A 13,321-nucleotide genomic window follows, 5' to 3' on the forward strand; every position below is an offset into this window, starting at 1 on the left:
TGAATGATCAACATGGTAGCATTGAGGAAGAGGAAGACAGAGAGAGGTACATGGGAGGTACAGACAACAAAGATGAACCCTTTTGCACATACAGTACTGCACTGTCAGTGAAGGCAAACATGGGTATATGGGTGGATAGATGGGTGGACAGGCTGAACTATTAGGTATGTCTATGTAGCAGGGAGTGTACCCAAGACAATGTATAGGGTTGGCAGACAATGGTTCTACAAGTACATTTGTATAATCTGTAAGAATCCCAGATATATAGTAGAGCTGACAAGGGACAAGGTTATAGTCACTTCTTGGTCACAGCCAGCTACCCGGAGGGAGCAAGTAGTTGAACCTGTGGGCTCGGGACCATAGCTGCAGAGGACATCAAGCTCAATTGGCATAACATACTACAAAAAACATTGTTCCACTTCCTACTTTGGCGAGTAGTAACTTGGATCTTAAAAGCTTGCAAGCAGCAATCTAGATGCAACAGTGGGTCTCACCTCGTCAAGAGCAAAGAAGAAGGAAGAAAACCAAAGATCCATGGAAACAATTAGTCCTAGTGACTGGTACACCATGCAATCTGCAGCCTATACGACTATGAGACCAGAAGAACTAGATGGTGCCCGGCTACGACTGTCAACCACTTGGAGGGGATCTATGCAGGAGATCCTGAATAGAGTGGGAGAATAATGTGGAACAAAACTCAAAATCATTTGGGACAAAAAAAAGTGGTGGTGGGGGACCAGGTTTGCTGGTCTGATAGAGCCTGGTGGAACCACTGAGACTATGGCCTCTAGCTGCGCTTCAGGTCTGGAATTGAACCCACACCTGTGGCTTCCAGCCAAAGAAAAGACAGGCATATGAGTTGAACATTTACCTGAGGTAGACACACTTTTTGGAGAGAACAATCAGGGGAGAAAGAAGGGCTGTTTATACATAGGGAGACAGCTCAGGGGGCAGGAGTGCATGGAGGGATGGACACAGGGAAGAGGTACTTATTGGGAGGAAGTGGGAGGGGAACTGCACTGGAGCAAATTGTAGTTAATATCATGAGACAAAGTGTGTGTGAACTGCTGTACAGAGAGTGAATTTGCTCTGTAAATTTTCACCCAAATCCCAAAAAAACAAAAAGAATACAACCCTTCTTAACTACCAAGTAGAAAATCCTGTTCCAAGAGATTTAGTGGCCACACAAATTTTTCATACCACAGGAGTTTTCACCTATTTGTAATTTTAAAATATAGGTCATGTCTCTCAAGCTCTGTAACAGCAAGCTTTTTGTTCCCCCTGAAGTATTTTTGGCTCAGCACGTACAGTTACTGTGGCTTCACAGAAAAGATAAGACAAATGTTCACAACTTAGGACACAGTACAAAAAGAAAAAAGTAGAAATTATAAGATAACTGAAACTGGGAGAGTAGCTAATGAAATCTGTCCCAAGATATTTATCTCATTCTCTTTCTACTCCTTTACTTATATATTAACATATATATAATAATATCTGTAACAAATGGTTTCTATGGCACATAAAGCTTACCTAAATGAAGGAATACAGAAAAGCCAAGACATAACAAATCAGAAGACCAATGTAACAGATTAAACATAGCCACAAATTCTTGATACTCCTTTTATCAAGTGGTAGGGTCTTCTTCCCTTGAATCTGGGCTGATCAGTGACTGCTTTGATAATAATGTACAGTGGTGACTCTATGACAGTTCTGGGTCTGTTAAGAGGCCTGGCACTTGCTGCCTTAGTCTCCTGGAGCCCTGAGCTGCTATGTGAGAAGTCCAACTATCCTGATAAAGAGACTCCATGGAGGGGGAAAGGAGCCTTGCCTCCTACCCCTCCCAATCAAGGAATCAGGTAGGCGTGAGACTGAGCATCACATCAGTACAACCATCAGCTGAATACCACCAAGCGATATAAGTTGTCATCACAAGGAACAAGAGAACTGCCCAGAAAAACCCTTCCTGAAACTGATTCACAAAATCATGAGACATAATAAAATGGTTGTTGTTTTAATTCATTATGGTTTGGGGTAGTTTATCCAGCATTATAAAACAGGAACACTGTATTTCAATTTTTGCCTTGGTAGTAACTTACTCACTCACAATCAGACCTACCAAATGACTCCTCTGAATCACTGGGCAATATCCTCAGAAAATACTTCCCATTCAACTTCTGCTTAGAGATCAAATGCATCATCTTTAGAAGTCTTCCCATCACTTGAAGTTCACCAAAAGCAGTACTGTTTACTGGCTATGTATATTCCAGTACATCACAATTCTCCATAAGTAAATGGAGTTAATGTGATTTGGTAAGGATAGTCTAGGCTTTAGAATCAGGTCAGTAAATACTGGCTTGGCAATTTATTTTTTGTGTAATTTTGTGCTGATCAGTTTCCTCATCTATAAAATGTGGTATAATTATACCTACCAGAAGCAATAAAGTCATTACTAAGAATGTCAACTCTACCATGTACAGGTTTGGCAGACAATGGTCCTGTAAGTGTATTTGTATGATGTGAATTCCCAGGTGTATAGTAGAGCTGACAAGGGACAAGGTTATAGTCACTTCTTGGTCATAGCCAGCTACCCAGAGGGACCGAATAGTTGAACCTGTGGGCTCAGGACCATAGCCACAAGGGACATCAAGCTCAATTGGCATAACATACTACACAAAACATTGTTCCACCTCCTAGTTTGGTGAGTAGTGACTGGGATCTTAAAAGCTTACAAGCAGCAATCTAGATGAAACAATGGGTCTCTCCTCATCCAGACCAAAGAAGAATGAAGCAAACCAAAGATTCATGGAAACAATTAGTCCTTGTGACTGGTACACCAGGCAATCCTCAGCCTATATGACTATGAGACCAGAAGAACTAGACGGTGCCTGGCTACCACTGTCAACCACTTGGAGGGGGATCTATGCAGGAGATCCTGGATAGAGATGGAGAACGATGTGGAACAAAACTCAAAATCATTTGTGGGGGGAGAAGGGGTGCAGGTTTGCTGGTCTGTTAGAGCCTGGTGGAACCACTGAGACTATGGCCTCTAGCTGCCCTTCAGGTCTGGAATTGAACCCATATCTGTGGCTTCCAGTCAAACAAAACACAGGCATATGTATCTACCTGAGGTAGATACATTCCTTGGAGGGAACAATCATGGGAGAAAAAAGGGCTGTTTATGCACAGGGAGATAGCTCAGGGGGCAGGGGTGCATGGACGGATGGACACAGGGAAGAGGTGACTGTCGGGAGGAAGTGGGAGGGGACCTGTTGCATTGTGGTGAATTGTGGTCAATGTCATGGGATAAAGTGTATGTTAACTGCTGTATGGAAAGTGAATTTGCTCTGTAAATGTTCACCCAAATCACAATTAAAAAAAAAAAAAAAAGAATGTCAACTCTAGTGTTAGACTGCCCAGAAAAATCTCTGTGTCTGTTTCTTTCCCTCTAAAATGAGGATAATGATAGTATCTATCTCATAGCACTGTCTTAAGAATTAGGTGAGTTAATCAATGTAAAGCACATGGAACTATGTCTGGCATATAGTAAGCATTCAAAAAATGACAGCTATTTTTAGGTCTACTGTTACTACCTCACAGGATTATTCTGAGGATCAAACGTAATTAAGCCAGTGACGCACTTATTACAGTTAATTATGTCCTCTTCTTTTATGACCTCTTATCTTTGTGGAGAAAAGTGTAGGCATCAACTCAGGCTCCAATCAAGTAGATTAGGAGTCTGATGTACAGGAAGCCACATCTAAACTATGTCTAAAGCCAGTTTTGTTATACAAACTCCAAGCACATTGTCTTGTACCAAAAAGTACTTAATATTTACTTAATGCAACAGATTACCTATCTCTTGAGATAATTTCACAGAATCTGAAGCATTTTTCCATGTAATACTTTGACTTCTGGCACTATGGGTTAATTGAGATTCCAAGATTCACAGTATATTAAACTGTGTTGTTGGCCATACAAGATGCTGCACATATACCCTCCTCAACTGGATGGTAAATTTTGGCCTTCACAACCAGACTCAACAAGTATACATGAAAGAAGCAAGAATCAGAGGTTTTTTCATTAACTGCTCTGCCTTCATAACTTAGCTTTTTTGTTTAAAGCTTCCACCATGTGTGTTAGAGGGCCTCTTGTAACTGTGCTAAGACGGGAGTTATTTCTGTTATATAGATAATGGGGAAAATATAAGAAATTTACTTATACATGTGCCCTCTAAGTTCAAGTTATATTTAACTTCCCAAGTCTTTGCTATATATCAGTTGAGGGAAATGAGTCTGTCTACCCAATAGTCTGGATAATTGTAGATACCTTTTGGTTCTGATATCACTGTTCCTATCAATAACTACATCCTTTGGGATGTAACTAATTCAGATGTTTCAACATACTCATGCAATCTAACTCTGGTTTGTTCTGAGCAAGAGAACCTACTCACTGCAAAGAAAAAAGACTAGCCTTGGAAAAGCACCATTTACAAATAAGAAGATAGACTAAAGAAACTAGAAAGCAAAGAGGGAAAAAATAGGATAAAAAATTATCAAAGAAATCATGCTTGGTAATACCTTGCTTCCAAAGAATTCACATTTAAATAACATCTATTACCAAGACATCAAATAGAGATGGGTGCGGGTGATTCATAGGGCTATCTAAATCCAATTTCTTTCACATGTCTTATGTCCCAAATTAATCAGAACCCCAGGTTAGTCAGAAAAAACAATCCAAAATCTCAGGAACCCACTATTACCATGGGTATAATAAGTGCTTTAAGATAAGGCAGATCTAACCTGGGCAAATATTCTGGAACTTTATACATGAAAACTACCAGTTACTTAGAGGGTATATCATATAAAGCTGACTAATATCCAACCTAGAAGGTGTCTTTAAGAATAAAATACCTAGTGAAGAGGCTAGCTCACTCACCCAAACTTTAAGTTGACATACCTCACACAAAGTAAGAATCAAATCTGCCATATTTTATCAGCATGGCCTATAAAACTGTGAGGATAAATACATTTAACTCAGAAGTCCGTGTATCATTTCCAAAAGGGGAGCAATTACATTCTCCTCTTGTAAGGATTTCTGTTTGTTAGTACCATTAGCATATTCCACATCTGATATAAATAAGTAAGGTGACCATTCACAAAACAAATATAAATCATGGCCCATTACAGAATGAGAAGAATTACAGACAGTAACAGAAATTGGAAGGTAGGTCTAAGAAGAACTGGAAATCTTCTAATGCTTCATTAATCATGTTTTAAAACATCAAAGCATCCAGGAAGAAAAAGGGTGGTGGTTTTATGGAGAAAGATGTGGCTTTTTACTACCCCACATGGAACACAGTGAATTTATTTGAGGAAAGCAAGCTGACAATTTACACTCTAGACAAAAGGTAGAGGTTTCTAACCTAAAAAAACAGTATTCTGGATAAGAATCAAAACACTTATTTCTAACAAAATCAATTGTTTAATCTTTGTGGGAATAAGTTCATTCTTGCCATCATTATGCAAACTAGTTCAATTTAAGTCAAAGGAATGGCAAAAGTTATTTATCAAAACATTATTTTTAATCATATTCCATGTAAACATAATACTCATTTCATCACATATTATTATGCATGAAAACTATTTTTAAGAATTTTCTTGTTATGGTTATAATGACCCTCCTACATAATTCCTACTGTAAATACTTTTAAAGCAATAAGAATTATGAAAAAGGGGCATGAACAGGATCACGAGAAAAAGATGTAGAAAAAGACAGTAAACTCTTTTAAGAAACTGACGCATACATGGCAACATGCACTAAAATCTTCAACCAAACATTACAAAGGCAAAATGGCAGGAGTGACAAATTGGGTGGCAGGGGGAGTAATTTAATCAAATCTAATTCAGGGTTGGCAAATCTGTTCTGTAAAGTGCTAGGAAGCAAATATTTAGGCTGTGCAGGCTATGTCATCTGTCACCTGTATTCAACTCTGATGTTATAGGGGAAAGTAGCCAGACATACCTACACTAACAGGTGTGGTCTTATTCACGAATAATTTTATTTACACAAACAGGTGGCCTCAGGATTTGGCCTAGGGGCTGAAGTTTGCCAAGCCCTGACCTAATGCATAAGTCCTAGATATATATATATATATATATATATATATATATATACTTTACTAAGGGGCATCTTCTCAAAAGTATGTAGTATTTGGCTCACTAAGTTAAACTTGTCCCTTTTCTAAATCTCAGCAACAGTATACTTCAATATTTTGCACTTTTTCCCATGGCATAAGAGGCCCATTTTTAAAGAGTGAGTTTAATAAAGACTCATCTATTATACCTTGAACAAGTACCCAGATAAGAGGAAAGGCCTTTGAGGACAAGGGGGGAAAAATGACATCTGTTGTGTACAAAAAAAAGAAGAATTTCCAGAACTCCAACTCCTTCCTAATTAAAAGCTTTTCCACTATGATTAAAGATACTTTTGTTGTTCAATTTAATTTCCTTTCCATTATCCATTGCTTACATTTCTTTAAATTAGATCTAGTCAAACAAAATGTAGTTTCACCATTTAAAAGAAACAATTAGTGTCAAGTAACAGCTAAAACTTTTAAAAAGTTATTTCTTGACCAAAGATTATTTAGCTATTAAGGATGAAGTTCACTATTTCAATCCTCCACCAACCCATTTCCAACCAAGGCCAGACTTCATCTATTAAGATCAGAGAAAACAGTCTACCTCTACTGTCATAACATCTTTGAAAACCCATTTCATTGATGTACAGAAAACTAGAAACATCAAAAAATACAAAACAAAAAACAGTAACAAGAAAATTTCCCTTAACTGGTATTTTCTTTCTTTTCCAACTCTATCCTTTACCAACTATTTTGTTTTTATATAGTCAAGATTAGATTCAACACTCTAATATAATAAGATGGCTTGGAGTAGTTTACAACTTACACAAAATAAAAGTCAACTAAATTCAGAGGTAAATATGGTTCTGAATAAAGCAAGAATAAGTCATTAGAAAGAGCCTTTTTGCCTAAGTACAGTGTTACCATTCACACCAATGCTATATTTTATACCAGTAATAAGATCAGAGTTCAGAGAGAATAAAAGGTGCACCTGGGAATGAAAACAGATTAACATACTGTCATCTCTCCTCTTTTGCTGAGAATACTGGGTAGTTCCTTTGCTATTAAGTGCCACTCAATGAATGAGAACACTCCCCAGTGCTTACAACTCTATGGCATTAAACTATGTAATGATTTCGCTGTCATTGCTAATGTAACCCCCTTCACAAGGTGACACGTGCAAGTTAAGATTTGGTAATGAGTTTTCAGCATCGGCTTAAGCCCATCTTTAAGAGAGGTATACTCTGTGCACACATCAATATAGGTATTCATTGATGTAGATAAAACACTACTAACTCCTATGACACTATAGTGATGTTAGCTAAGAACTAGGGCAATGTCACAGTGAACCTGGATAAAAATCTTGGATAGTTATTTAGAATAATAGTATCTCTTCTAACTAAAACAGGGAAATTACTTTCAGAAACTTTAATTTGTTTAAAAGCTAGCCTGGCTTAAATCTTCATGAACTCCATGGCTCCGGCTAGGCAATTAAGAGGAGAGAACCAGCAAACATAATTATGTTGATGTGGTCCTAGAGGACTGGGAAGAACTCTATTCACAGTATCAATACCAGAAAAACTTATTAGAAGTGAATGAAAAGCAAGGGGGGAACCCACCGAACACTCATGGCATTTCCACATGAATTAGACAGTCGTTCTTCATTTAAGACATTTGTTGCTATTCCTGGATGGAGTACTGATGAATGCTGCAAAGTTTCTCTTTATAGAAATTACTGCACTTCATCTTTACAATTTGGTAATAGTTTAAAAAGCTGTATTTTCTCACATATAATCTTCTAAGAAAGTAACAAAGCAATAAAGGACTTTTCAGCACACTATTTCTCAAAAGTAGGATGGACTTAAAATATTTTTGGTAGGCTTAAAAGCTCCATTCAAAGCAGCATATTCTATACTTCTCACCTGCATGCCTTTTCCTTAGTGGCAAAATCTGACCACTGAGAGCCTTGAGGACCAGCTGAAAGTTTCCCTAAGGATTTTAGTCTAATTTCAGTTCCATCTTTTTTATGCCACAGAGCACAGCTGGTCCACAGGATGGCTTTTGAGGACAGTTTTACTCTTTCATGCTGTTGCCCAACAAAAGAAGAGGATGACCTAGTCTCCGTCTCTTAAAGACGAAATGCAGCCCCAGCACTAGCTTTAAGAGTAGACTCTACGATACCCTTTGCATTCTAACATACTAAAGAAATGTCACTCTTTTCTACTCAACTCTGCACATACCATAAAACAGTCTCAGGAAGAGTGTACATCTAGCATTCTCACAAATGGCTCACACTGCAGGCATGACCAGCCCCTCGCCCAATTTTCTTTTACAATCATTTCTGCCTCTGCATCAAAATAATTTCTTAAACCACTACATATTTAAATGCTCTCTTAAAAAATCAACAGTCTAGAGAAGCTAGGGTTTTTCTCTTCTATTTGCACTGAAAATTGTAAGCATCAACTTGCCTGCATCCCTTAATATTCCTCCTTCTCCCTCTGAATGCAAGCCAGGACATCCGAAGCTCTACATGTTTGGTTCTTTCTGACTCTCAGTGTTGGAGTAAGAATCTCAGAAGTACCTAGAATTACCAAAAAGATCCCTTGAAGTTTAAAAAATCTTAGGAATGAACAAGTAACCAAATCTGATCAAAACTGATCCCTTGGTCATTTATTGCAACATGATTGTGCATGATGTTTTCTGGTAAATGCCCTGTAGCGTATTATTAAAAAGCAAAGCTCTTGGAGTCATCAGCAATTTGCTGATGGTTGGTTTATGAATCACTGGGTTTGCAGGCCCAAGACACAGATTCAGCGAGGTTCTTCTACTGGACAGAAAATATAAATTATAACATGTAGAAGGAAATGGAATTGTGGTTGCAATAAGAACCATACCGTTGAATTTCTTCAACCTGAATATTGCAGAAAAAACGTGTGTTTAAATTTAACACTTCATATAAAAGTTATCAAATATGGAGACCCGTGGATTTAAAAATACAATCCAGGCTCACTGAACTGGAAATGACATTTCTGATGGACAATATTGCTATTATGTGAAACTAGGAGCTGAAGAAACAGGATGAAACTTTGGTAGTAAGCCTAACACATTACTTTATCTTGACTAGAGCCATTTCCTAACACTGAAAGATGTCTGAGCACTATGGTTTATAAGTGCCAGCCAGGAAGTTGCAGTATGGCTCTGTACTGTTCAACATTTGCAAAAGAGAAAAATACTTCTCTGTTCCCCTCTTCCTCAACACAACACTCAAGTCCCCAAATGTAGCAGTACCTATTGCACTCTGCTGTTCATTTCACTTCCAGTAGCCTAAAGCGCTTCAGGTGACGCTGCCTGCTAGAATACTGCTCCAAGATGGCTGCTTACATGAAACAATCAGGCAAGATATTAGATGCCCAGCCAGGGCAAAGATAAAGTCTAACATATCCAAATAATAAAGACCATCAGGATTAATTTCTTTCTTGAAATAGGCAGGGAAGAAAGAGGAGAACCTCCTCCTCATTATCACCATCATGACTACCTCTTTCTCTCCTATGGCTGACTGGTTCAGATGACAAAGGCTCCTGTTGCACTTTTTTTTAGATCTGGGCAATTACAGCCATCAAGATGATATGGACCAAAGTAGAGTGTTCAAATATGACTGTTAGATAAATAACCATTTATCATTGTTTTGTTAAAAAATTTTTCTTCTTATAAAGTTAACAAACCAAGGCTGTTGATCCCTGAATTAGAAAGATGATTTGCTTGACTATTTTCCGAAGTGTGAGGTGGAAAGAAGAAAGGGAAGAGCCTTTAGTGCTTTTGTGTATGTTGCTGATCCTCTAGTTTGGCAACAACTTGGAAGCTTCTTCCAGTCTAGTGATGTGGCATTTTGTGAATCTAAGTATCAGCCCATGGCCCTGATGCTGGCTGCTTATGGCCCAAAAGGGAGGTGGGTCTGGCCCCTCCCCCTTGATGTTTCAATCTGGCCCAGTGGTGGACACAGAGCCCTGGGATGTTTCCCCAGGGGCAACTGTCTCTTCCCGTGAAGGTGATTCTTCCTCGGCTTGTCCTCGAGATGTGACAGTTGTTTCAGGGGAGATGCTGTGAGGCCCCTCCAGGGGTATACAGCCAGGGTGGTTTTTGCGAAAGTGCTGATTCAAGATGGCCTGGAAGGGGAAACTTTTGCCACAAACATGACAATGAAAGGGCTTGTTGCCTGTGTGCTTGCGGATGTGATACTCGAGCTGATCTTTCCGGGTATACTTTTTGCCACACATGCGGCAGACAAATGGTGTGATACCCATGTGCAGGCGCATGTGGCGGTCCAGGCTTCCCTTCTGATTGAAAGATTTGGCGCAGTAGATGCAGGTAAGACGAGGGTTGTAGCGAAACCACCGCTCAGATACTTCTTGCTCTCGGAGGTATTCCACATAGCCACTTACTCCCATCATTGTTGACTCTTCCACCTGTGCCAGGTGAGGAAAAGAAAAAAGAATATATATTGCTAAGCATACATGTTAAAGGAAACGTAATATACATTTTTACTTCTGTTAATAACCTATATGCTTATTTTTAGTGAAGAACCAAACCATAAATTTACCACCAAGATGTAACGCTGTTATCATTAAAAAAAAAAAAAACAAAAAACTAAGGACACTACATAAAATCACCATAAACAAGACAGTAAAGGTACTTTCTGGCTGATAAACGAACTGGATGCTTATGAACTTTTAACAGGTGTGCTATTTTACAGAGGTCAGAAAATCAAAATGCATTTATCATCATCTTGGACCCTAATTTTTTAATTATATTTGAGACAAGTGATGATAAAAATGTTCTATAATCTGCCATACAGTACGGCAGCCACTAGCCACATGTGGCTAGTGAGCGCTTGTAACATGGGTAGTGTAATTGAAGAACTAAAATTTTCCTTTTTAAAAAAGAAAACAAAAAAGCACTTTTCATTGTGGAAAATTTCAAATAGACTCAAGAGCAGAAAAAACAATATAATGAAAACCCTTGTACCCATCATCCAACCTCCACAATTATCAGTTCATGGCCAGTCTTGTCCCATTGTTTCCCCTAAGCACTTTCTCCCTTCCCATTTCATTCTGAAGCAAATTCCAGATATCATTCCATTTATTCCATTATTATTTCAGTATGTATCTCTTTAAGAACTCTTAAGAATATATAACCAACATACATTATCACATCTAAAAAACTAACTAAGAACTCCTTTTAAATCATCAAATAACCAGTTAGTGCTCATATTCCTAGCTGCCTTGTAAATACATAGTTTTTGAGAGTTCCTTTCACTGAATCAGGATCTAAAGTCCACAGATTACAATTGGTTGATATGTCTTATTCAAACTCACAGCCACCCTATAGGACAGGTAGAGCTGCCCATGGCAGTAATCCAATTCCAAGACTGCAATCAGTACTGAAGCAGACTGTCACATCTTTCTCCCACAGAGTGGCTGGTGGGTTCTAATTACTGACCTTTTGGTTAGCAGATGAAGGCTTAACCACTGCATCCTATGTCTTAACAAGTTGTTGCCAAGTCAATTCTAATTCATGACAATCCCATATGCTGCAAAATAGAACTGCTCCATAGAGTTTTCAAGGCCTTTACTGTTTTTTTTTTTAAATATATATGTATTTTTTATTTTTGCAGTGTTCACTCCCCTCCCCTCCCCTCCTACCCTGAGAAGTTTCCTTCCATAAATAAACCTTTCCCTGACTTTTTACAATAATGAACTAATACAGTTCATTCTTCTGTGATTGACTTATTTCACTCAGCATAATGTGCTCCAAGTTCATCCACGTTATGTGGTGTTTTGCAGATTCTACATTATTCTTTAGTATTGCATAATATTCTACTGTGTGTATGTACTATAGTTTGATCATCCATTCTTCTGATAATGGGCACCTCGGTTGCTTCTCTCTTTGTTATTGTGCAGTGAACACGGGTGTGCATATATCTGTTCTTGTCCTGGCTCTCACTTCTTTGGAACTAAATTTTTCATTAATTACTTTTAATTAATTAAAAAAAAAAAACTGCAGTAGTTCTATGTGGCTAATGGCTATTACACTGGACCATACAGACAAGAGAATACAAAATGGCAAGCACATTAAAAAGAGTATTTATGACATTATCAGTACTGATTTTAATCCAGGAATAATTAGCTTTATAAAAGATATTTAATTTGCACACATCATTCCTTTTCATCCAAAAATATTTTAGTACCATACTAACATATCACCTTCACTTTATAGACTACTTACTCAAAGTTTAACTGATTTCAGAGCAAACTGACAAAAAAGCTGGGAAAGGAAACTATGCTAAGAGATGAATTTATTAACTAGGTTATTCTTTCCATAAATTGATAATCATTAAGTATTAACTAATATGGTGGTTTAGTGGTTAAGGCATCTGGCTGCTAACCAAAAGGTTGTTGGTTTGAACCCACCAGCTGCTCTGCACAGGAAAGATGAGGCAGTCTGGTTCTGTAAAGATTTATAGCCTTGGAAACCCTATGGGACAGTTCTACTCTGTTCTATAAGGTTGCTAAGAGTAGAAATTGACTAGATGGCAGTTGGTTTGTTTTTTGTTTCTTTGAACACCATTACCCACCAAATACAATGTTAGATGCCACAGAGAAAATACAAGACTTGGTTGCTTCTGATCTTGCCCTTTGTAATCTTGCAGACATATTGTCAGCTCATTATATACACATTATATGTAGTAGTTTTGAGCTGATTTAAGCAGCTTATAAAAGTAAGTAATATAATCTCTGTTTTATATATTACTTCTATAATCTCCTTTAGTTTATAAATTATGTCCTTTCCCCTCACCCCAAGTTAAATAAACTTCTTATGTTGTGATAATAAATTTATTTAAAACATTAAAAAAGCAATTATGATAAAAGCAGCACTGGAATGCTTCTACTCTTAAGTTAGATAATTAACACTTTAAGTTATTGAAAAATAACTGTCTTCCTTTGTCTCTGTTGCATACATAATTAATAAAACAAATACTTAAAACATATTTTTAAACTATTTTATTATTAAAAACGTTAGAACAATACTATACAAAACATTGTTCCACCTACTACTTTGGCGAGTAGCGACTGGAACCTTAAAAGCTAGGAAGCTGCCATCTAGATGCAACAACGGGTCTCTCCTCGT

General features: G+C 37.8%; 1 protein-coding gene across 1 annotated transcript in view; it reads right to left on the bottom strand.

Moving 5' to 3' along the window:
* Window positions 1-10,110: 10,110 nt before the first annotated feature.
* ZBTB37 (zinc finger and BTB domain containing 37) overlaps window positions 10,111-13,321 on the bottom strand; it is a 46,715-nt gene continuing 43,504 nt past the window's right edge. The window contains exon 3 of the mRNA XM_007947104.1: window positions 10,111-10,599. Coding sequence (XP_007945295.1) covers window positions 10,111-10,599 — 489 coding nt within the window. The remainder of the gene's footprint in view (window positions 10,600-13,321) is intronic.

The sequence above is a fragment of the Orycteropus afer genome, unplaced genomic scaffold (genome assembly GCF_000298275.1).
Source record: "Orycteropus afer afer isolate SDZICR_OR568_19922 unplaced genomic scaffold, OryAfe1.0 scaffold00175, whole genome shotgun sequence".
Taxonomy (NCBI): domain Eukaryota; kingdom Metazoa; phylum Chordata; class Mammalia; order Tubulidentata; family Orycteropodidae; genus Orycteropus; species Orycteropus afer.